General features: G+C 36.2%; 1 protein-coding gene across 3 annotated transcripts in view; it reads right to left on the reverse strand.

Annotated features, from left to right (window-relative positions):
* Positions 1-26,866, reverse strand: part of SPATA17 (spermatogenesis associated 17) — a 108,489-nt gene that overhangs the window by 75,560 nt on the left and 6,063 nt on the right. For 2 of the 3 annotated variants that reach the window (XM_070734403.1, XM_070734405.1), the window contains exons 2-6: positions 24,500-24,589; positions 23,717-23,798; positions 21,102-21,152; positions 18,722-18,825; positions 388-511 (exon numbers count right to left, since the gene is read on the reverse strand). In XM_070734403.1, the coding sequence (XP_070590504.1) occupies positions 388-511; positions 18,722-18,825; positions 21,102-21,152; positions 23,717-23,798; positions 24,500-24,589 (451 nt within the window). The remainder of the gene's footprint in view (positions 1-387; positions 512-18,721; positions 18,826-21,101; positions 21,153-23,716; positions 23,799-24,499; positions 24,590-26,866) is intronic. The other variant, XM_070734404.1, reaches the window with a different exon arrangement.

Raw genomic sequence — 26,866 nt, forward strand, 5'->3', positions numbered from 1 at the left:
TTCAGTTCAATTAAAATTTTTAAAAAATCACATAGCTCTTTGGCTTAATAACTAGCTTTTGACAACTGAGATAACACAACAATAAGCCAGTCAAAATGAGTTTCTAAAGTGAGGTTATGCCCTTCCTGTTGTGTTATCACAGTGGCAGATCAAACTGCTGACTTGGGCTCTTTCTGCCAGCCGTGCTAATGCTGTCTCTATGAAGCTGCTGTCACGCAGCAGTCATGGTACCTGCTCTCGCCTATAGAAATGCACTAAATTGAACTCGAAGTAGTGCCTTTGTGATATCTTTTCAACAAGTCATGTCCCATTCAGCCTGCTAGTTTATCTTTGTCAAGCTAGGGGTCCCAGTGGCTTGCACGAGCTGTCAGGGACAGGTACACCAACCTGCTGAGTGCTAAGGAGGTAATGCATCTTTCGAGCTAGGTAATCCTTTTTCTTTTTCTCCCTTTCAAGAGCTTTTTTCGTCTCTTCTTTCTCCTTCATCTCTGCAAACTCTTCTAGTTCTTTCCTGCATCAAAACAATTTTGCATATTACTTTCTTTTAAAAAATAGATTATTATAAAAATAAAAAAAAATGCCTTTCTCTCCCAATGATGATGATGTGCTGACTCTGTGTACTGCTTATGGAAGTCACTTCAGAACCTGCTAAGTCGATTTAGCAATGCAGACCTCGTACTGTTAGAACAAAAGCAGGATAGCCGCATTCTATCAGTGCGCTGTAATGACTGACCTTTCTGTGTGATTCAGCTACATGCATGTTTTAGATGTATAGCAAATGGACGACTGGAGTGTCACAAATAATAGAGACATGAACATTTTCTATCTAGATTTTTTTAAAAAACAAGTTTCCTAAGAAATTAGATCTAAGGGTTCTAATTTCACTAATTCTGAAATATAATATAATGTTCTAATTTTGGGGAAGAAATAAGAGAATTAAATAAAATATTTTATGTAGTATTGGAACATGAAGGAATCATGTAGTACTGGCAAGTTTTTGGAAGGGTAAGCAGCATTACAACAGACTACACGTATCTTAAAATGAAATGTTTTAGATAAGTATGCAAGATATATGAAGTAATAGTTATAGGCAATTGTCACAGGGCTTGCAAGCAAGGAAATATCTGTCTCCTATTATTCAATAAACCTCTGCCTATTTTTCCATGGTAGATGAAAAAAGTAGAAGAAATAGAAGAAAGGACTGAGAAAGATCTTTTCCAGGGGCGTTATAGAACTGCTCCTTGACCAGATGAATTCAGGGTTTTCCAGTAAAAATACAATCAAAGGACATCTTGTGGATTCTCTTTATATCTTATTAACTCTTTTCTATTTTGTATTAAAATATTTATAAAAACATTGAAGTGTCTTGAAGATTAAATGTGAATACTACTACAGTATTAGTAATAATGTATAATAGCATGCACCTCCCCGCACACATATAGTTGTACACATACATATCAAAGTAATAGTTTAATTAACATTTGTTGGTAGTGGTATTAAGAAAGAGCTAATTTAAATTAACCTTGTATGTGAAAGACATAAATTTTGTTCAGTGAAGTATGTAGATTTAATAAATGTTAATTAAGTATGTTATGACCTTTTTCTGGGCATCTTACATAAAATACAGTATTAAAAATAATTCACTTCCTGTAGGGTAAATATTTATAATACTCCAACATATTCCAAATCAATTAAAAACAGCAGACACAGTCCATATTCCATAGAACTTAATAACAGAGTCCCTATTATTATTAACAAGCATCTGTCTATATCTAATATGTTTTAATATACTGCTTAATATAGAGCTCTCAGAGCTGAAGAAGATTCTTGGACGAGAAGCGAAATGTCTTCAAAGAAAATCCAGAAAGTCCAGTTGCCTCTTGAAAAAGCACCTTTGAAATAGATTTTTTCTAAGCACATATTAATGATATCATCACACTTATAATTGATTCTTGATCTCTGAATGTCCAATCACTTTTTATCAACTTTCTCAATACATTCCCATTTATCAGATCATTATTTAAATAATCAGAATTATTTTCCTCTTTATACATTAACTTGTATTACATTACATTAATTCAGAATATTGCAGAATCCTTCCCAAACCTTAAGTCTGGTTCTTAATAACCGGTATCATAATTTACTAGAACAAGAAACTAGCACTGAAGTGTGGATTCCAACTTTCATATCCACCCAAAATCTAGATGATATTAATTCATACTAATATTCATACTAATATTAATTCAGACCTTCGCATCTAGACCTTTTTCTTTCAAAGCCCACTGCAACAATATCGCCAAAAAGGCTTCTAGAGTTGTTAACCTGATCCTTCTGCTCCAGCAATCTCACACTACTCTCCAGAGCCTACAAAACCTATGCCAGACCCATCCTTGAATACAGTTTATCTGTCTGGAACCCATACCACATCTCGGACATCAACACCCTAGAAAATGTCCAAAGATACTTCACCAGAAGAGCCCTTCACTCCTCCACTCAAAACAGAATCCCCTACGAAAGCAGACTATCAATCCTAGGTCTAGAAAGCTTAGAACTACGACGCCTAAAGCACGATCTAAGTATTGCCCACAAAATCATATGCTGCAACATCCTGCCTGTCAATGACTACTTCAGCTTCAACCGTAACAACACAAGAGCATGCAACAAATTCAAACTTAATATTAATCGCTCCAAGCTTGACTGTAAAAAATATGACTTTAGCAATCGAGTTGTCGAAGTGTGGAACTCATTACCAGACTCAGTAGTGTCAACCCCTAACCGCCAACATTTCTCCCTTAGACTATCCACGATTGACTTCTCCAGGTTCCTAAGAGGTCAGTAAGGGGCGTACACAAGTGCACTAGCCTGCTTTTTGTCCCCTGTCCAATTGTCTCTCCTTATCTCATATACCATATATCTTTTCTTCCTTCATATATCTTCTCCTCTATTTTTATACCTTCTCTTTATATATAATACTTCACGTCTATTCTCTTCAATATGTATTGTGTATTGGAGAAAATAAATAAATGAATAAATAAATAAATGAAATAAAACTTTACTCCACAGACTACTTTCATTTAGTCTTATTATAACTTTTCCCCCTTGACTTGCTTCACAACATATCTATTTTTCATTTAATTAATTAATTAATTAATTCATAGTGTTTACCATTTACTTATTTGACATTCCAAGTTGCAGCATTCTACAAGCCATAGTCATTCCCAAATGAGCCCACATATATTGATTGCTTTGCTCATTATGACATATGTCAATTAAGCCATAGCACAAAATACTTCTAATAAAATTGATAAGATGGAAATATATTACCAGCCTTAACAGAACCAATAATATAAATAGTATTTCCTAATTATGATAAGGAGAGCGCTGGTCAGTGATAGCATCATTTGACCAACAATTATTATAAGCACATCAAAAGCTTGGGTTTATCTCAAGCGTTCTTAGTTTTTCTATGCAAGTTAGGATCTCTAATCGAGAAAATTAACATAGTGCTCAATTTGAAGGTACTGTATATGAAGAAAATTGTAAAATAAGGCAAAAAGAATAAACATGGATAATATCACCTTATTTTTTTTTAAGTTCTGAAGAATTTATTTATTTTCTTAATTTATTAGATCAATTTGTATGCTGCCCAACTCTCTAAGGACTTTGGACGGCTCACAACTAACAAAAACAATGTACAGTGATCCCTCGAGTTTCGTGATCTCGATCTTTGCGAAACGCTATATCGCGATTTTTCCACCCGATGACGTCACTCCCTTCCTTTCTCATCTTTCTTTCTCTCTCTCTTTCTCTATCTTGCTTTTTCCTCTCTCACACTCTCTTCCTCCCTCTCTCATCTCTTTCTTTCCTTCTCTCTCTTTCTCTATCTCTCCCCCTCTTGCTCTCGAGCGGCAGGCGGCACCCAGGGAAAGTTCCTTCGGCCGCCCACCAGCTGATCTGCTCGGCAGCGCAGTAGCAGCGAGGAGCCGAAGATGGGGTTTCCCCTTTGCGTGGGCAACGGGGAAACCCCATCTTCGGCTCCTTGCTGCTACTGCGCTGCCGAGCAGATCAGCTGGTGGGCGGCCGAAGGAACCTTCCCTGGGTCTTCAACTCCCAGAGCGGCGGACAAGCGGCGGCCGGACAAGCGGCGGACAAGCGGCAGCCGGACAAGAAAAGCGGCGGCCGGACAAGCAGAAAAGCGGCGGACAAGCGGCGGGCGGAAAAGCGGCGGCCGGACAAGCGGAAAAGCGGTGGACAAGCGGAAAAACGGCGGACAAGCGGCGGCTGGAAAAGCGGCGGCCGGACAAGCTGAAAAGCGGCGGACAAGCGGACAGGCAGGCGGCTCCTCAGCTGCTGGGTCTTCCCAGGTGCGGAAGTAAAAACACCATCTGCTCATGCGTGGCCATGGAAAAAGGGAACGGAACCCTCGCGATAATCGGGGGATCACTGTATACAATATTAATATTAAAATATCCAAAAAGAGAACAGTTTTTTTAAAAAAATTAAAATCCACAATAAAACTATGTATATCCTTTACGTCTGGATCTCGATGACATATCATCTGATCAGCAGTTCAAGGCCTACCGGAAAATCCAGGGTTTTGCAGCTTTCTGGAAGACCAATAGGGTGGGTATAATACAGATCTCTGGAAGTAGCTGGTTCCAAAGAGCCGGAGCTGCCACAGAAAATGGTCTCCCCCATGGTACTGCCAGCTGACAGTGTTTAGCTGATCGGACCCTGTCTTGAAGCTATCAAGGCTGACAGCTGTCATGACATCTTCTGGAAGTGAATTCCATAAACCCACAACTCTCTGGGTGAAGAAATACTGTATTTTCCTTGATTTGTCCTCACTTTCTTACCTATGAGCTTTAGGGAGTGTCCCCTTGTCCTAGTATTGTGTGATAGAGAAAATATTTTTTCTCTATCCACCTTTTCTGTCCCATGCATGATTTTATACACTTCAATCAAGTCACCCCTTAAACACCGTCTTTCAAGGCTGAAGAGACCAAGGCGTTGCAACTCATAAGGGAGGTGCATAAGGGACCAAGGCGTTGCAATATCATAAGGGAGGTGCTCCATTTCCTTTATCATTCTTGTTGCCCTTTTTTGCATCTTTTCCAGTTCCATTATATCCTTCATGAGGTACGGTGACCAGAACTGTACACAGTACTCCAAGTGTGGTCTCACCATTGATTTGTACAGAGGGGTAGTAGAAGGCAGTCCCGAAGACAGTCTGGCCTTAAGCCATGTACGGCTTTATAGGTGATAACCTACAGCTTTTAGAATTAAATCCTAAAAGAATTAAAGCTTTTAATTAAATTAACTGCATCAGACTGCAAATTTCCTATGTTTTGTTGATGAGGAAGGGACAGAATGGGGTACTGATAACTAGAAGGAAATACAAGATTGAGATGGCCTTGGATAAGATAGACTCACTATAGTACTTTGATAGAATACTCTTACCGGGGCTTGTAGAAGCTTCACAGTTAACTACACACTCATGGCAGGTGGTAGAATTATTCAAATAAATATTGAAATATGTGTGAATCAACTCTGTCTAGTCAAAAAATGAAGCATATGCAGCATGCTGCAACTCTAAATATTTCAACTGCTGTGCTGAGATATATTTATGTCAAGACAACAATGTGGGAAAAATGATATCAAAGCTACATAACACTCTCTAAAAATCTACATGCTGTGGTGTCTTTTTGTAAAATTAAATATTAACCCGTAGCACACAGTATATGAACACACACTAAGAAATCTTGCTCATTTTTCTGCTAAATGTTCAAGGTAAAGTAAAACAAACAGAAATGAATTAAAGATAGGAGAAGAGACATTATTCTGTTATGATTTTAGGATTATTTGTTTTTTTGCTGCCGCTTACTGTTAAAGGTTCTTTATACAATATTTCATACAAGGTTACTTATGAAACATACTGACATTTAAAAATCACCGTGCTTTGCTTTTGCAGCAGTGTAATTTTTTTTCAACATAAGATTAAATTGCAAAATAAATGAATTACTTAAGAGTGGCATGGCCCCCATTTTACCACACTTCTCCTGAAATTGCTTATTAATATGAAAAAAAGAAGTTGGAAAATAGCCTGTTTTACTTTAGGCATAGCCTTCCGAGGTCTTAGTGCCTGAAGACCTAGAATTCCTGCACATTTTAGATTGTGTTGGCAAGTGGATACACTGACCTTTTTGACCTGCATCTCAAGGCTATTATTAATCGCTAAGTAACCTGGTAAAGCCAAACAAATTTGTTTCCATTGAAAGGATCTCTATCTGTGTCTGAGAATTTGTGCCGTACCAAATCAACCTCATTAACTGTGTCCACTTTTGACAAAGAACTAGGAGTTGGAGAGACTGATGACCTTTCTTTGTCCTTAAAGAACACAGCTCAGGCCTAAAATGTGAATAAAATGAGCACTTTTGCAACAATAATATTAAACATAAAACATGCTTGCCTTTTTAAACAATTACACCTGTCAACAGTGGTATGCATATCTCTTATTTTAGTAATTATCTTTTTTAAGTTGCTGATTAGTCTTGGAAACCACTATTACTTTGACTAGCTAATAAAAAGCATTCAAAGGTTCAGCTGTACATATTTTATGAACACACTATTTTTGTGTTATGCTATTCTTCATAGATTTTCCATCTTTATTAACTATGAAAACTTGCATTATCCCAAAATATGTGTTTAATAATATAAAGGAAAAAAATGTATAACTATCATAATTCTAACTGATTATAGATGAAAATTGAGAGATTTTCTTCAAATGTGGAATATGGACATTTCTTATAAAATATCCAAATTTTCTGCTTGGAAATCTGATGATAATCCACAAATGTACAAATCCAAATGATTTTTTTTTTATTTAGGAAATGCATATGGCTGTGTATGGGCAATATATAAATAAACAACAACAAAGTCCTTAGTAAAAAGCCCATATAGTTAAAAACAACAATAAAAACTTAAAAGGCAACCAGGAACCCAAATTTATCTGACGGGAATTTCAGTCAATATGGGCCTAATGCCCAAAGAACCAACCAAATTTTAATGCCTTTCTGTAAACTAGCAGGATGAGGGCTAGCCATGTACTGGTAGGGAAAAGGGATGTCATTCTAGAGAGCAGATGATGCAATGAAAAAGGCTCACTTACTGGGTGCTATCAGTAACATAGCTCCGAAAAAAGAGATCCAAAGCACATCCACCTTACTAAAGTAGGTGGAGAAAACAAGTACTGTTGGGGTAATTTGGCAGAACTAAAACTGGTGAATATAAATTTACTACATCATCCTTCTCAGTTCGGTTCCTCCAGATGTCTGTCTGTCTGTCTGTCTGTCTGTCTGTCTGTCTGTCTGTCTGTCTCTATCTATCTATCTATCTATCTATCTATCTATCTATCTATCTATCTATCTATCTATCTATCATCTATCTATCTATCTATCTATCTATCTATCTATCTATCTATCTATCTATCTATCTATCTATCTATCTATCTCTCTATCTATCTATCTATCTATCTATCTATCTGAAAGGGGCCCTGCAGGTCATCAAGTCCAACTCCCTGCCTAAGCAGAATGTACTGAACTTCATTTCTTTTTATCTCCCAGCCATAGAAGCTACTGATCATACTAACTGGGGAGGAAAGGAAATAAACACCTGGTTGAGAAACAAAGTAGTATATAGATTTAGTTACAGAATGGACATGATGCTACAATAGATAATACAGAAATGTGAGGGATTCTCTTTTTCTATAAGGATTCAAGACAATAGCTATTTTATATAATTTCCATGCTGTTCAAATAAAAACATCCTGGGAGCCTTGGAATAATTTAAAGGACACGAAGCCCTAAAATTGAAAATTGCAATAAAAGTGTAAAATAAACGACAGATTATGGATATATTAATAGCCAGATTTAAGAATTAAGATATATAAATGTAATGGAAGAAAATCATTTTATTTTTTCCCCTAAATTCCAACAAGGAAGAGATTATCTTTCTTTTGGGGATGGGGAAAACTATTCCACAGAATTGCAACAGGAACAAAACAGCACATTTTTGAGTATTCATTCCTTTAGTGTCACCCCACAGTATGTCCCTTTGCAGGTGTTCTAATCTTGACCCAGAACTTAGCATTTCTATTGTAATGAACATAGACCAAAGGGAGCTAAAGCAAGAGTTCAGAGGTTTTAAAAGACAATGCCAGGAAAAGATGTCATCCGTTACAGTTGCTGTAACAACAGAATCCAAGCAGCACCTTGCGTAACATTTTCGGTCACACACCAAATCCTTAGAAGAAAGGCAAGAGTGTTCTTGTTTGTAATTTAGGGATCCCAACATCTGGCACCCCTTCTGTTTTAGCAGAAACATTTCTAGGATGTACATTAGCTGTACAGCTCACCTGTATGGAACCCGCATTGCATATCACACATTAATACAATTGAGAGTGTCCAGAAATATTTCACAAGAAGAGTCCTTTACTCCTCCTCCCGCAACAAAGTACCTTACTCCATCAGACTTGAAATACTGAAATTAGACCATTTACAACTATGTCACCTCCAAAGTGATCTAACCATAGTTCACAAAATCATATACCAAAATGTCCTTCCTGTTAATGACTACTTCACCTTCAACTGCAACAACACACAAGCATGTTATAGATTCAAACTAAATTTAAACCGCTCCAAATTAGAGTGCAGAAAATATGACTTCAGCAATAGAGTGATCAACGCCTGGAATTCACTACCTGACTCTGTTGTTTCTTCCCAAAACCCCAAAATCTTCAACCTTAGATTCTCTACAGTTGATTTCTCTCCTTTTCTAAGAGGTCTGTAAGGGGCGTTGCATAAGCGCACCACTGTGCCTACCGTCCCTGTCTAACTATTGTTGTGTTTGGGCCTGGGCCAGCTGTTGCCCCCACAGATGGGGGAGACGCGGCACACAGTGACTGTGAAAGCCTGGCTGACAGCCAGGAAGATGTAGCAGACAGTCAGGAAGATGTGGCAGAGAGCCAGGAAGAATTAGCAGACAGCTCAGGGGAGGGGGCTGGCAGTTCGTCGGACAGTTTGTCCTCTCTCAGTTCGTCTGCAGGACAATACATTAATTTACGCAGCCGAAGGGCCTTACAAAGAAGGGATCGCTTTAAGAAGCATGATAAGGCATGATAAGCACACCTGGGCTGGGTGTGGTTCCCTTAATGAGGGCTAACAGCATAAAAAGGGAATGGGGCCAAGGCAAACTGTGGCTGTTTATCTGGGTGGTTTGTGTGGCATCGTTGTTCCTGCTTTGAAGTTTCTGCTCTTGGATTTCAACTCAGCGTTGTGGGAGTTGAAAACTCTGGGACAAGCTGCTGCTTTTGTGCCGTGAAAATTCAGAGACCTTTTGGAACATTTATGCTACGTGACTTTTGTATTTGTTTGCTTTTCACTGAACTTTGTAGCTGGCTGAATTTTCAACTGAACCTGTGTGTTACTCCTGAAAGTAAGGACCGTTTGCTTTAGACTTTTTCTTTACTGCTTAATACAAGTTTGCTGACTAACTATGCATGTGTGTGTCTGACCTTCTTTCCTGGACCATTAATCATTGCTTGAGGCCGGTCAGGCAGAACAACTATTGTTTTCTTTTATCATTACTTTCTATGTTGTTTATATACTGCTCAAAAAAATAAAGGGAACACTTAAACAACACAATATAACTCCAAGTAAATCAAACTTCTGTGTAATCAAACTGTCCACTGAGGAAGCAACACTGACTGACAATGTTGTCAGCACATTCAAATTTGTACAGAACAAAGTATTCAATGAGAATATTTCATTCATTCAGATTTAGGATGAGTTATTTGAATGTTCCCTTTATTTATTTTTTGAGCAGTGTATAAACTATTATCCTATACCTGATTGACAATTAAAAAAAAATAAAAATAAAAAAAATCACCAACTGGAACATCATTTGCAATGCTATTAGATGGGTTCTAGTGGTAGCCTTCTGATTAGAAAGGCTTTTTTCTGACCATGCTTCAGTAACAAGAGCCAACCAATCAAAGAGTCCGAAGTCATGACTCAAAAGTAGCCAAACAAACAACATCCACACTAATTTGCATCACATAAAAAAAGATATACTGCTCAAAAAAATAAAGAGAACATCAAATAACACATCTTAGATCTGAATGAATGCAATACTGTATTCTCATTGAATATTTCATTTGCACAACTACTCCATTTCCACAAAGGCATGTGAAATTGACTGTCAAATCGGTGTTGCTTCCTAAGTGGACAGTTTGATTTTGCAGAAGTTTGATTTACTAGGAGTTATATTCTGTTTTTTAAGTGTTCCCTTTATTTTTTGAGCAATGTATTTAAAGACCAGTGCTCTGACAGACAAGCACAATTCAAAGTGCACTGATGATGTCTCCTTGAATGGTGATAAAACATTTGCAATCAAACTTGCAAGCTTGGAGCTCAGACCAACAGCCCAAGCTACTTATATTCAAAACATTTCAGAAGGGTTTTCCATTCCACACAATTCAAGGTCCTGCTCAAATCCATGTTTGCCACTGTGTGCTGTTCCTGGACAGCAATTTTTCCAAGTGCGATTCAAGGTGCTTGTTATTACCTTATAGCCCTAAATGGCAAGGGAGCACTACCGGTTCTAAGAACCAGTCCAAACCACTGTCCCCCACCGTCCTTGTCCTTCTGAAGCCTTGAACAGTTGTGGCTTTTCCTATAAGTGTCAAGGTAGCATGGAACCCAATAGGACAATGTGAGGATCTATGGGAGAGTGTTGCCCTGGTATACCATAAATTTGTATTATGTTCTCATATTTTTTTTATATTGATGGTTTGGAGACTTCTGTTTTTACTGTTTTCTCTAAAGACCATTTGTTGTGGTTGTTATATAATACGGAGGCTATTAAAGCCTAAATAAATAAATCATCTAATATCCTTTTTAAAACCATCTAAATTACTGGCCATCATATGTAAATCAGAAGTTTATCTATGAATTTAGGAAATTCAATTTCATTGAAGATGAATCTGTCCCCATTCACTTCTGACATCAAGAACACAATCACCTGAAGTGCTCCTAGCGAAATATTCCCTAAACTCTTGAAGCTTTGTTTTCTTTCAATTTACTTTTCTACCTGAATAAATATTATTTTTCTGCTTAGCTTTTGTTCTGCAAACAAAATAATTTCTGGGTATTTACACTCTATATAAAACACACATTTCCTATCCATCTCAAAAAATAGTGGATTGTGACAGTTCAATTATCCTGACAATTACTTAGGAAAATCTATAGCAGATTAATCTGATCTATTACAGAGCTAGACTGGATGGGATTAAATTGCATGGTTGGCCATTATTTACTAAATAGCAGCTAGGCATAAAGGTGAATTAAAAACAGTCTCTCTGTCTGCCTATGCATGTATCTCTCGTATGGGCTTGATCTTAAACTATCCTTATATTGGGGCAAAAATCTGCTATGGGTAAAGGGGGTATATGAACCAAGATGCAGTAAAGCAGGAATTCTCCAAATTTGTAGTACCATCAGATTCTAAAATGATAAATTAATGTGTTGATTGTTCCTACTCTAAAGGCTCCTGAAGACCTGAAATCCAAATTAATCCCCAATTTTTTTTAAAAATGGTCTTAAAAAGCAATATCAGCACTACATATTTAATCTTATTTATATTGACAGTTTTGCAAATAATTTTAAGCCCACATACTTAACTTCTATGAGAATGGGTGTTTATTAAACTTATATCCTCTTTTTATTAATATATCAATGCATTAAATCACCTGGGAGTTAGATAGAATTAATATATAAAAAGAAATGTATCATTAAGATGATACATTTTCTTCAATATTATGTGTATTTCATTTAAATACTTGCACACACACACACAAATCTGCCAAATTATTGTGCAAACCACTGCTTCCACTCCTACTCACATTTATCACCTCCCTGCAACATTCCCTCAAACTTCTGATATGCTGCATGAGGAAGGGAAAACTGTTTTGTGCAGGTTTTCCCAAACCAAGCATAAATTTGTATGCCACAATACAAGAGTAAATTACATATACATGCAGTATTGACATGTTAAAATATGTATGTATTTCTTAAAGTATGGAAACTAGAAAGTATAATAGCATACTTGTAAGTTTTGTCCTCAAGTGGTTGCGGATTCATGGCAACTGCTCTCTGTACTTTCTTGGGCAGCATTTTTAGAAATGGCTTGGGAGAACTTTTTTTCCTAACTGTCCAAAAGTCAATCGGTGGCTTTCTGACCAAAGCAGGACTAATAACCAGCATCTCTTGGTTTTTAGTCTGACATACCAAATTAGCTGCACATAAATATACTAATAGATTACAATATAAACTGAGTTGTCGCTGATAACTGCAAGCAATATTTGGTAACTGTCTTTTCTTTCCTTTCCTTTCCTTTCCTTCCCTTTCCTTTACACGCTCCCTTTCTCCTTTTATTTTTTTATTGGATATTGTAATGAAAGGAGGAAAAAAAATAAAGACAGAAAAGGTCTTCAGAACATATTTACACTTTAATTATATGGTTTTAGCAACAATCATGGAGTTGTGTTTCCCAGAACTTAACAGATATTAATTAAACTATTTTACAGGGAAGAGAGAAACACATTCCATGTGTTTTGGAAGAAAGAAAGAAATTCAACCCTTTTTTTGGAGGGATGAGATAAATTAATTTAACTGGCTTTGGAGGAATGCTCTCCTTTTTGATAGCAGGCTGATAACAAAAGCCTACTGTCTTAGGGAAAAGGACAGTAACTGTACCCTCAAGGCATAGAATAGAACAGAACAGAACAGAATAACAGAGTTGGAAGGGACTTTGGAGGTCTTCTAGTCCAACCCCACTGCTGGTAAAAAAAACCTGTATCAGTGATGGCAAACCTTTTGTTCCTCAGGTGCCGAAATAGTGTGGGCACACACTATCGCGCATGCGTGAATGCCCACATCCCTAATTCAATGCCTGGGGAGGGTGAAAAAAGCTTCCCCCGAGAAGGCCCTATGGAGACTGGGAACAGCCTGTTTCCCAACTTTTGGTGGGTCCAATAGGCTCTTGTTTTGCCCTCCCCAGGCTCCAAAGACTTCCCTGGAGCAGGGGGGAAGGTAAAAACACCCTTCCCCTTCTCCCAGAGCCTCTGTGCAAGCCAAAAATCAGCTGGCTGGCACACACATGCACATTGAAGCTAAGCTAGGGCAACAGCTTGTGTGCCAGCAGATATGGCTCCACGTGCCACCTATGGCACCCATGCCATAGGTTTGCCACCGCTGCCCTATATCATTTTACACAAATGGTTGTCCAATCTGTTCTTTAAAATTTTCAGTGTTGGAACATCAGAATTGTGCTGCAGTACAGACTGAGAGAGAATGCCTGTCATGTGGAATTCCAGCTCAGTTTTACCGTGGCAAAACCAAGCAATACCTGCTGCTGGAGTTAAGTCACAATGGTGAAGTTGTGCAGGATTCCTCATGAGTTATGAGCAGCAGATGAATGCATGTTTCATCAATGATTGGGAAGGAACAGAAAGTAAAATTGATAGTACTTGATACTTTATTAATTAATTGATTCAGTATACTGTTTCTAGTGATAAAATGAATTTATTTTTATTTGTATTTATTTATAACTACAAAAATACAAATAGATACCTATAAATACAAAATTATTTGTAATAAACAAATAATTATTTATTGTTTAATTATTCTTAACAGTCAAACTCCTTCTAATTCTTTTAATACAGCAGTTAGAAAGCAATGTATAAAATAGTTTTAATCATCTGTTAAAACTGCTGTTGCAAAAATTCAGGAAAAGCTTATAAAAACACTACAATTATACAGTTATCAATATTAATGTAGAAATATTTCTTCCATCCATCATTTGTCTTTTCAAATTAAGTCTTTGGCTCTCTTACTCTAGACCCTAGATTAAACCTGTCCCTGTCTGCAATTTTATAATAAATATATCGCTATAATGTAATCTTACAACAAAACCTTCTACTTTGATAAACCAAATATATTAATATATAATATGTAGGTAATCACATTTATACTCTTAATTGATACAATATTTATGATGCTACATGTGTCCTTGAAATAGGGACACCAAAGTATAACAAACCAGTCTAGCTGCTAGAGTTCATAAATTTTGCTCAGCTTTGGATGAGTTCAAAGAATTGCCATGTAAGAAAAGCCTTACAGAGGGAATTTATCTGATTATGGCAATAATAATTACCCAGCTGTTTATTGCAGATAGAGAAATAATTCATGTAGGCAATAGGCCGTGGTGGCAATGACACTCCACATTTAGTAAATATGCAAACTGTTCACTTCTAATTAACCAAGCTAGAGGATGCCCTTATTAAATGTATAAACTAAAAGTGCTTTCCTGACAAGTGATGAATTGTTACATTGCACAAACTCTTGCCACAGAATTATTGGAGTGAACTTGGGGCTTAACTTCATTAAGAGATCTTGTGGGATAGTTAAATGAGGATGGACAGCATAACAAGGCCAGCCTGACAGCCAATGATATGTTAGAGCTTAATAAAAATGCACCTTTTCCTTCTTTTCTCCTTACTGTAGAGTTGATTCCACTTTAGATAAAGAGGGAGAGTATAAAATCTATTGAAATCCTGGTGTAAATAGTCCCTGAAATTTTAGCGTACGAATCATGAGTTCCATAAACTAATGCAAAAACATTAGCCTCCAAACTATTTCTTTACTATTCTCTAGAATGGTTTCATTAATGGTACGGTTGCTCAATCTTGAGGAAATAGTTTTGAACAGAACCTGAAATTGTCCCTGAAAGATATGTATAAAAATGTTAAAAATGGGAAATAGTTTTGCCATTCCCTTAAGAGACTAAATGCCCCACATTAGACCTTCAAGGATAGTTTGTTATCCAAGTTTATTTTTCATACTTAGAAAATATACCACTGTTAGTTGAATAAAATGAAATTGGTAAAAACCACTTCTGGTTGCACAAAAACCCTCCCACTTGCTCCTAATAAGTACTTTTGACTATAAAACTTTCAAGTGAAACTTAAAAATGTGTCCTTTATGCTTCCAAATTAATAAATGCACAAGAGTTAAACAATTATTTTTACTGAAAGATGCTTTCAATAAAATGCTTTTCTATTCCAGTCTTTTCTCCACATCATTTAAAAAAAAATCTTAAAGTAATGACATTTTTAGCATATCTATTATTTTTTCCAACATTTTAACTGAGTTCAAAGATTTCGCTAAGGTACAATATGTTTGGTTTAGTTTGAGCTTACAATATTCCATGAACCAATTACATGTTGAATTTAATAAAAGCTAATTAAAATATACCATGGCTTAGCAGAATGTCTTGAGTCCAATCTGTATTTCTATAGCATCTAGCCTTGATGAGTAAGGTAGTATCAATACCTATTTTTTCTTTCTTCTCCTTTTTCCATTCCTTAGAGCCAGTACCAAGTGCCTGGACTGGGTTATATTTTAACATTGTGTCTGGTCAAAAAAGAATAGTCACTAATCTTCTGACTAGATTTAGTTTCTACAGGCAGTCCTTCCTTAACAACCACACTTGACTCTGGAATTTTACTTGAAAGTTGTGGTCATTAAGTAAAACACCCACATAACCACTCCACTCCATGACCACAATCCCAACTCTCCCCCTTGCAGTTGTTAGCTGAACGGAGAAAAGAACTGCCAGCTAAAGTGGGGCAGGTAGCTCTTTTGCTCCAAGTGCAGAACAAAACACATTCCCTTTGTGGGTTGAATGGGGCTTGGCCTTTTGGATCTACATTTCATTTAGCCAGTGCAGCTCAGGAATTTCTCGAGACTTCATGCACAGAAGGACATTTTCATTCATTCACTCATTCACTCATTCATTCATTCAATTTATTTTGTCAAATACAAATTGTTAGTATACAAAGATATAACAATGTTTATATACATACTAGTAAAAGAGAAACATTAGGACAGGGGAAGGGAGGCACACTGGTGCAATTATGCACACCCATCTTTGAGAGTGGAAGAATTGCTTGGCTCAGAAGGACTCAGTCCTAAGTGGGGCTGAATCAATCTGCCAGGCAAATTTTAGCTGTTGCCTTTCCGGAGAAGCCAGGAGGGAAGATAGTGAATAGTATTCAGATGATAGAATTATATGCAAAAAGATGGATATACAAATACAAATGATTGATATTTTGATATTTGAAAAGTATTAATTCAAGACAATGATTTGGATAATTTCTTTTTTACAAAACAGATCTGTTAAAGAGGTCAATGATTTGCTGAGAAGAAATAAGAGAAGATCAAAGAAATCAACGGGATAAAAGTTAAGATTGTTAAAAGTGCATGTAAAGAATACAAATCAGTTTATTCGATCATGGTTTCACTTAGTTATGTCATTATTTCTGATGGCCTTAAAAGATTTTTGCAGAGTAGGAATGAATGACAAGGCCTTAGAATTTTGTTAATAGTAAAGGGATCAGTAATGGGAAGGAGAGTGTATTTGTTCTATCTTAAGACATAGTGTTAATTTAATTAAAATGTACTTGTGATAAAGGGGGAAGTTACTTTTTGTTCTATTTTCCTTTTTACTTCCTTTTTTCATTTTTCCTGCAATTTTTATTTTTATATTTATTGCAATTCATACTGCCCAGTGATTTTCTCTTATAAACATAGTGCACCAGTTATTCTTCTTACAACTGTGTGAATTCAGCAGCTCAGACAGCTTGATTTCAGTTTGAACAGCTTGAAAAGGATTTTAAGGGAATAAGTGACAAGGGCTCAGCGGCCGATTAGAGCTCACAGGATTGGCCTTCTCCAGGTCCCATTGGCCAAACAATGCCAACTGGTGGAACCGCGTGGGAGGGCCTTCTCTGTGGTAGCTCCGGCTCTCTGGAACCATCTTCCCCCAGAGATCCATACCGCTCCCTCCCTCCTGCCCTTCCAGAAAGCCTTAAAAACCTGGCTCTGCTGGCAGGCCAGGGGTCGCTGAGCAAGAACATCTAGCTCCGACCTAGAAGTGATGAATGTTATTATAGGGATGTTTAAATTGTTTTATATTGTTTCATTTGCCTTACACTGCCCGGAGTCCAGCAGCAGTGGGAGGCCTATAAATATAATAAATTAAATTAAATTAAATTAAGGAAGCAAAGCATAAGCACCTTTTCAAATTATTTGTTCCTCTAAAAATTCTCAACACTCCTACAGCCATGTTATGTGTCCAATACAACTAGGAATTTCATGTTTGTCTCCTAATTACTAACTTGATTCAATAGTCTCCCGTGTAACCAGATTTCAAATGAAATTTAATGCCATAAGCCATAGCAAAAAGCTTGTGGCTAACAGGTTCTCATGAACTTAACCTATTTCTAGAATTCATAATATTTTTTAATTGATTGCATCCATCAAAACATTAAAGAATATTTAAAAACCAATGTTTATTTGAAACAGTAAAAGAGAATCTAAGTGTACTTAAAAAAAAACCCCAATTCTTTTATGAGTGTCATAATGTTTTCTGAATGCTGCCTATCTCTATCTAGGAGACTAGTTTTTAATTTCATGAAATCATTTTCTTATTCATAACCCGGGGCAGTTTTTGCATATGAGGCGATAGGTTACAAGTGTACACCTCTAGAAAATGCATACTCAGCCTTTAAATTAATCAAACCAATTTATCTTTGTGAGAGGCACAGTGTCCCTATGAAAACATTATTCTATATATATGTTACATAAATATGACTGAATCGTCTTTCCAGACATCTAACTTTCTGATCTCATGACTATAACATCAATTATATGTTTCTAAATGGCATTAAATTTCTAACTACATGTTTACTATTTGTATTAACAGTGAATGTTAAACCAGACAAAATGCCATTATCACTACAATAACAAAATGCACAGTATATCAGTCTATAAAAACACAGCATAATACTTCATCCGAACAAAAACTATCTCCAGAAGGTTAAGTTTCAGAGATTTCTGGCAGATGCTCTTGAAATTTAGTCCGACAGCCTTAAAGAAGCAAAATAAAACCAGAGAAATAAAAAGGATGGGATTTGAAAAATTGATTTTAAATCGATAGCTAAATTCACCATGGAGGAATAGGGGTTAGACTAACTTGGGCTGTCCTAGTCAAGGTAGATTTTCTCAGTAGGGCAGATGACAATATGTATTCCTTCTCTAAACCCGGCAGCTCTACCTACTGAAAGACAATACTGATGCAACACAGAATTATCCTAGCTTCATAGGACTTGTTTCATCCTTTGCTCAGAATTACAGGTCATAAATAGGCTGCAATAGCAAACTTTCAATAGCACTGCATTATTCTGCAGATTCACTGGCTCAGGTCTATGGAGTGAAATTCTCTGTTTTATGCATTTCAGTTATTTATTTATTTTATTTATTTATTTAGATTTGTATGCCGCCCCTCTCCGCAGACTCGGTTATGCTCCAATTCAAACAGGTTCAATCGTTTTATACTTACCTGCATGCTGGTATAAATGCAATAATAATTTGAAAATACACATATTTGCATAGAGGATAAAATAAACCAGGTTTTGCACTGGGATAAAGAAGGCAATTCTTTCCATGGCTAATAATCTAATTAGCACTATGAATTATTTAAATCTATTTTTAAATTGCCATTTTTAAATATCTATTTTATCATTCAGTACTTTCATTTTTACCTGACCATCTCATTATTCAATGCAACAACTTCCAAGTACTTCTTTAGTGCATAATAATTATGGATATATTTTCGGACATAAAAGCCTCGCCATCTTCTTTGAATCTAGGGAGAAAAAAGAGTAGCTATATTTGCTTCATTGAATGTTGGTTTCTATTACAATAGAGAAATAACTGCCAAACATTATAAGAAATATTTATTCTGCTCTGCAAGGAACACAACAGCTTCTATGCTAGCATGTGTACATATTTGCCTATTCATTAATATGGATATAAAACTCCCTAAAATTAGTATATTGACATAAATATGTATATACATTGGTTACTTGGCTACTTGATAAGATAAATCATTAATATTACACTAAATAAGTAAAATAAAAGTTGAGAAAGATAACTTATTATATGTAGAGAACAAATGGACAATTGACTTCTTTGTATTTTATATTTTAAAGTATCATATTATAACAATATTGGTGTATCACATAGAAACCCATTTATTCAACTCCACTTGTTAAGAATCATAAGACTTTTCATCCAAACAAATGAGAAGGCTAATTAAAGTATCTGCTTCACCATCCATCGCTTTTTATAATATCATAATGTAATTAGAATCTTTTGAACAGATTGTGGGAAGTGGAAATCTGTTCCTGTAGTCCTTCCTCAGTTTTTTTTTTTTTTAAATCTCATTTCTCCCTTAGTAGAATGAAAATACTGATAAGAGATCATACCAAATATGTTATGAATCAGGATTTGCCTTTACACCATATAAAACTTACTTATCTACCACCTTCAGGCTAGCAGCTTTTTAGAAGGTGGAGGCATATCAACATACTTAACTAAAAGACATCACTTGTATCTTTGTTCCTTCAAACTTTTCAAGTTAAAACTATGCTATTTAATAGGCACCGGATAATGAGTGCCCCAAAATTGTTTAAATACTGTGGAACTTCCAATTAAATTAATTCTATATTCAAAAGTTGTAATAAATAAATATGTTAAAATTCCTGGGAATAACAATGACATTTCTGACTTTGCCTAAATTTTATTATACACTAAGCTAAAAAAAAAAACCTATTAAAAATTGAGCCTGGATAGTTAAGAAATTGCCAGAACTATCCTCGGAAATGATATAAGATGGTATAACCCAACCCACTGACATACACATTTCATAGAACTTTTATCTCTTGTAATTCCAAGGTGAGTATTTATCCTCCCTTACAAAATATATGCCCTTCAAAGTAATTAACAAGTTTCTGTGGTGATTGGTACCAAACAATTATTGTCATTGATCAGTACCAAACAGATAATTTTAAACAAAGTCACTGTGTGCTCAGCAGATTACAGCTTGTTAACGGGCAAGTTCTGAATGACCTCTTAAGCTAGTCAAATCAATGATGCATATTCCTCATTAAGTAACATCAAAATGTAAGTGGTCTTATAAATAATGTTTATTTTAAATGCTAAACAAATGGCAAAACCTTGATATATCAGAAGCCATCTGCTCATACAGATTTTTTTTTTAAAAAAATGGGGATTACTTTTCTTCACAACCCTTAAATCTTCCAAATGAAAATAAGAGTACTATATCACAATCTACTATTATAAAACTAATTCTGATTCAGAGAAAATTATATATTATAGTTATTGTTTTCTTTATTATTTTCTGGCTCCAAATATGAGAGTTTGAAATACTAGGTCAAATATAATTAAGGTATAATGTTAAAGAACATGTGATGATACAGGGCTATAATTATATTTAACCAGGTGCTTTTCTACCTAATTTAGAACCATTTCTAAAATTTGAATATGTTATATTTATGTCAGTCTATTGGAAAGTCTTGCATCAATGGGAACCATACCAGATTACACAGTAACAATTGCAGTTCTTAATCAGGTTAGAAAAATGTGGGAAAACATCCTAGTTACAGTATTTCTTCAGCATAAAGTTTAGGCCATTAATGTAAATTTGGTCTTTTTTTGTCACATCATAAAATGTAATTTCTAAAATTAAGCAGATATTTATTCAGTGCCCGGATGAGTCCAATAAAAACCTATTTATGAAATCTTGAATATCATAGATGAAGTGTGGGATTTAAATGCAAATGCATGCAAACATTTAAAAAATGTTTTATTCTCCTAAGATGAAATGCCACAATATTTATAAAAGACACTGAATATGTACTTTTAAATCTAAGCAAGATTTTCAAAAACGCAACTTGGGATTACTTAGTATAACTTGAAATTTGTAGCTATGTACCATTTCCTCACTATACTATCAGCATATCAATCAAGTTTATATTATTCTGGGTTGCTTATTTTATTAAAAGCAAATTCAGAGCACAATTGACTTTTCATTTGTTTAACAAGTGAAGAAATATTTACCCTGACAGCCATTTCATTGTAGAAATTCATCTTCATAATAAAATATGCTGTCTGTGAAACAAGGGGTAGAGAGAGAAAAAATGGCATACATTTCAGTAACACAAATACTATACTTCTATTTTTACATATAAAAGGTAAGAATTGTTATACATAATACATAATAAGAGTTTTAGGTTTGGCTGGAATAAAATCAAACTTAGAATCGAAGAGATGGGCTTGCTAATACATAATGCAGGCTTAACCAGAAAAATCTATGGTAGTCAAACCAGCAGCTAATGGAGATATATGATCATAAAATGCTCTCCGCTGAGTTTGATAATCAATGGTGCTCTACTGAGAGTAGAATAACAAAGCAGAAATATTCACAAGTGCTGGTGACATATAGTATTATATGATTTATTCACCAGGGTTCTTTTAACCAAAACTCACAGAAACATAAAAGGAATTCATATTTCAAGATGCCTGGTTTAATGAAAAATTCAAAGAAATGCTGTCTTCAGTCGAAATCGTTCAAGGATATGGATGCAGTGATGGAGCAAAATTGTGCCTTCCAACCATCTGTACTAAACATTATGTACTTAGTTGCCTCCTGTGTAATCCTTGGGAGTTTTGTTTCATTTAATATTCATTCTAACATCATAAAATCATAAATACAATGATAACATGTTACAGTGAATCCCAATATGTATAAAAAAACCCATTTCCTGGTCCCCTTCCAATAAAGATGAATTCTGCTCTCGGTGAAAGAATCTCCTGTTACAGCAAACACTCACTTGGCAAGATAGGTTATTTTAATGGATACATCACTTTACACTAAGCTTTCACATCTGTTCCACCCTCTAATTACCAATGCAAAATGAACATAATTCACAACAGTATCATAAAAAAAGTAAAATAAGTACTTTCAAGATAGAAGAACGTCCTTTATTTAGCATAACATGTAGACTCTGGGGGCTTGGGAGTGTGTTTTAACTACAAATCAGAGAGAAAGAACCTCTCCTTGATATGCAGTTCCCTGTACTCTCCATCTTCCCTCCTGGCAAAAAAAAAATCACTGTAAAAGACTTTCACTGTAATTAGTGTTATTGGAATTGCCTAGTCTGATCCAAAGCAAATTGTCTGTGGAGAGCAGCAGGACTGGATTATTTATCAACTGTCTGGGCAATTAAGAAGCAGTTGGCTGCAATATGTTATTTACAAATGAACACAATGACGCTACTTCATTTTAGATTCACTTTCTTCATTACATTAGTTGAGGCATTATTGCTTTTGTTTAATTAAGCCACTTTTAAAAATGCTTACCTTAATATCATATTGCTTTTTCAATAATATACCCAAAAGAGGAAAAGGGGAAAAAATCCCAGAGAAGAGATAATTCTTTTAGGGGGGGGAATGATACACTTAAGCCAGGAAATCCCTCAATTTGGTGGTAAAATCCACCTCCTATCCAGATCACTAGAAGAGATAGGAGCCAATGGATGGGAATATTTTTCTCTTCTTTCCATAACTCAATCTTTATCTAACTCTGCTTTGCTAATATGTTTCAAATAGACTGAACTGGGAATGGAATGCTATGGATCAGAAGAAACAAGTTAAAACACATATTATTGTGGAAGCCTAAATTCCTAGAAGTTTTTATCAATATCTTTTTGTAACTAGTTTGTAACTAGTTTTTATCAATATCTTTTTGTAACTAGTAAGTAGGCTTATATATTATCTCCAGATTACAACTGTAAAGCTCTAGATCTCAAATCTAATAAATTATCATCATCATCATCATCATCATCATCATCATCATCATCATCATTTATTAATTAATTAAAAATGCTGGAATGTGGGACATGGTAGCAGGTCTAAAGCAGCTTTTATACTTTTCCAAAACTTCTAATGCTCCATTTTAATGGGTAAAAGAAGGAAGCTGTATGGATGCCCATTGCTGCATTAATCAAGTATGGAAGCTAGATTAATAAATAAAAACATCCTAAAATCAAGCATTACTGTTGAATGAAGGCATCCAAATAAGTTGTTTATCTTTGTCTTACTGATTTTTTTTTCCAAATTCTGACTCTAATCTACATCCAAAGAATTCACTGGTAAACTTCCAATCAAATACAGATGGTTCTTGATTAGTGACAATGCGGTTATGTTTCCAGAGAGATGGTCATTAAGTGACACCAAGAGAGAAAGGGGGAGAAGGAGAGAGACAGAGAGAGAAAGAGATGCTGCAAAGATTGCTGGTTTTTGCCATCTCATTCAAATGAAATTCTCTCTTATAATGTCCTGGCCCTGGTCCTCCTTATAGAGCAAGAATTTGCTTTTCTTTTTATAGTGCAGCACTTTCCTAACAATGAGTTAACTGCAAGTCCCAAGGGACTAATAAGATCCTGTTTTGCAATGCACAAATTCCAAAGAGGAAAAATATAAGAGTTCTGTTTTTAATCTGAGCCTATTTGCTTTATTTTTCAGATATCCGAACACTTAGGCATGACCAAAAATGCATAAATCTGAAAATATGTAATGTATTAAATATTTGTTCCAATAAAATAACTGCACCTATTTTGTGCTGATGAAAATTATAGAAAACTTAAAATATAGTTTTAGAAACTTAATTTTACCTCCAACATTTTTCTGAAATTTTTCCGCCCTTGATAACCCCGCCACCATTTCTGAATAAATACCATCATCTTGTTCACATACCTAAAACAAAAAAAATACTTTAGTAAGGATATAATACTGCAAATTTTATATATATATATATATATATATATATATATATATATATATATATATATAATTTATATATCTAGATTGTTCTACATATATAATTTATATGTAATTTATATATATATATATATATAATCTACGAAAACAAATATGTATATATTTATATATACATACATACATACATACATACATACATACATATACATATACTGTATATATACAGCTTTAAAGTTTCTGAATATGACATCTCAGTAGCAATTTTATCAATTTTAGAACAATTTGTATTCTTAATAGTGTATCTAGAGAAATATTAACTTGATTGTTACATTCAATATAGCATGTTGAACATAACTCTTAATGCTGTTTCAAACATATGATCTTTTCAATATTAATTTGTTATATAATCAACAAAATGGTTGCTGATTATATAAGAAATGTACTTTTTCTTGCATTAGCTCCCCTTATGGGTATGTTTCAGTACTTCTTTCCTGTTAACCAATTTCATTTGGGGTGGGTGGGGATTGCAATCATTTTGTACACTTCGGAAGAAATGAACATTAAACCTAAACACCCCATTTCATGTAAAAAGGGATTTGATTTCTACTGTAAGTAGACATGCATATTAGTTTTCAGACAAACATATTTATGATATTTATAGGTACAGCTTCAATTACCTAATGTATGCCCGAACTTTGCACCCTCGAAACCAACTCTGAATTTTTACAGCAGCATAATATTCTGTTTTTCTGTATTCATCTACATACCTAAAAGCAAAACGGATAACTTTCACAATTTGTACTGTGATCATTTATATTAAAGATCAGAATAAGCAAGTAGTAGTATTTTTATTAATCAAGTGCCTTTATTCATTTAATATCTTTTTACCATTTTTAGGTGTAAAGACAACTTGTATTACACCCTGCCCTACAACATTCAGTGTTAAACTATAAAAACATTTAGAACTGAATTTTATATTAATTACAATAGTATCATTTTAGAAAAACCATAGGGATGGGGATAGGGATAGGGAAAGGATAGGACGGAACAGAACAGAATTCTTTATTGGCCCAGTCTGATTGGATATACAAGGCATTTGTCTTTGCTGCATATGCTCTCAGTGTACATGAAAGAAAAGATACATTTTTCAAGAATCATGAGATACAACACTTAATGATTGTTATAGGGTACAAATAAGCAATCAGGAAACAATCAATATTAATACAAATTGTAAGGATACAAGCAACAAGTTACAGCCATACAGTTATAAGTGGGAAGAGATGGGTGATAGGAATGATAAGAAGATTAATAGTAATAGTAATGCAGTCTTAGTGAATAGTTTGATAGTGGTGAGGAATTATTTGTTTAGCAGAGTGATGGCATTCAGTGAAAAACTGTTCTTATGTCTAGTTGTCTTGGTGTGAAGGGCTCTATAGCATTGTTTTGAGGAAAGGAGTTAAAACAATTTATGTCCAGGATGCAAGGGGTCAGTAAATGTTTTCACAGCCCTCTTCTTGACTCGTGCAGTATACAGGTCCTCAATGGAAAGCAGGTAATTGTTTTTTTCTGCAGTTCTGATTATCCTCTGAAGTCTGTGTCTGTCTTGTTGGTTGCAGAACCAAACCAGTTATAGAGGTGCAGATGACAGACTCAATGATTCCTCTGTAGAACTGAATCAGCAGCTCCTTGGGCAGTTTGAGCTTCCTGAGTTGCCATAGAAAGAACATTCTTTGTTGTGCTTTTTTTAATGATGTTTTTCAGGCTAGGTGACCATTTTAGGTCTTGTGATATGATACCGTGTTTCCCCGAAAGTAAGACAGTGTCTTACTTTCTTTTTATCCCCAAAAGCCCCACTATGTCTTACTTTCGGGGTATGTCTTATATTGGAAAAAAATTGTCGAAGGCGGCATCTCCCCAGAGTCCAGAAGGGCAGCCGCGGGACAGGAGCCTCGTGAGCCCTTTTCCAAGTTCAACCTCAGGGCTCCAGGGCAGCCTCCTCAAGGGCGACAGCCACCCTCGTTCTCCTCCTCCTCCATCACCGCCGCCACGCCGCGCTGCTCACCCAGAGCGAGGGGAGGAGGATCTGAAGAGAGCGGCAATGGGAAGGAAGCGCCCCGACCTCGTCTCGGGCGACAAGGGGTGGAAAGGGGGGGGTCCTTTCAAGCGGCGCTGGGCGAAAGAGGGCGGGTGGCCAGCAGCAGAAGGCGAGAGGTGCCTCCTTCTCCGGCTCTCCGGCAGATCGAGCGCGCGAAGAGGCGCACTTGGCGAGCGGCACTTCCCCGCGGCAGTTGGCGAGCGGAGAGGTGGTCGCCTCGCCTGCCGCCCCACTCTGGGAGTCCTTGGCTTCTGCTGGGGGGGGGGTCCGGACGCCCCCTTCTCCGGCTCTCCAGCATATCGAAGAGGCACCTCTCACCTTCTGCCGCTGCCCGCCCGCCCCCTTTCGCCCAGCGCCGCTTCGGAAGGTCGGAACCCTCCCTCCCTCCGCAGACCCAGAGATAAAGGAGGCGCAGAGCGGGGAGAGCTGCCTGGCAGAGCGCTTGCAGGCGGCGGCGGGGGACGACGGCGGGGGGGGGACGTATGTCGAGGTTCTACTGTACCCCGTGTTTCCCCGAAAGTAAGACATATGTCTTACTTTCGGGGTACGGCTTATATTAGCCGACCCCCCCTGAAACCCCCGATACGTCTTACAATCGGGAGTGTCTTACTATCGGGGAAACAGGGTAGATATCTAATGCCAATTGACATCATCTCTTAGTGACTAAAATCCAGCTCTTCCCACTTGTATTGCTAAGTGAATCCCAAATCATTATCAGGCAAGAACCCACCTCAAATCATGTCATTCCTGGCTTAATCCATCCCAGGCTTGAGCCTCAGTAAAGAAAGGGATTGTCTCCTCTTCAATTCTCCCTACTCGCCTATTTTCCTCCCATTTCTGCCATTTTGGCCACCACGTTTTCTGTTCCTACTGCTGCCCTATCAGCCCCAGTTGACTTTTATTGTCTTCTACTTCCCACTGCTGCTGAGGCATGCCTGGCTAGCCCTTC

The sequence above is a fragment of the Erythrolamprus reginae genome, chromosome 1, assembly GCF_031021105.1.
Source record: "Erythrolamprus reginae isolate rEryReg1 chromosome 1, rEryReg1.hap1, whole genome shotgun sequence".
Lineage (NCBI taxonomy): Eukaryota > Metazoa > Chordata > Lepidosauria > Squamata > Dipsadidae > Erythrolamprus > Erythrolamprus reginae.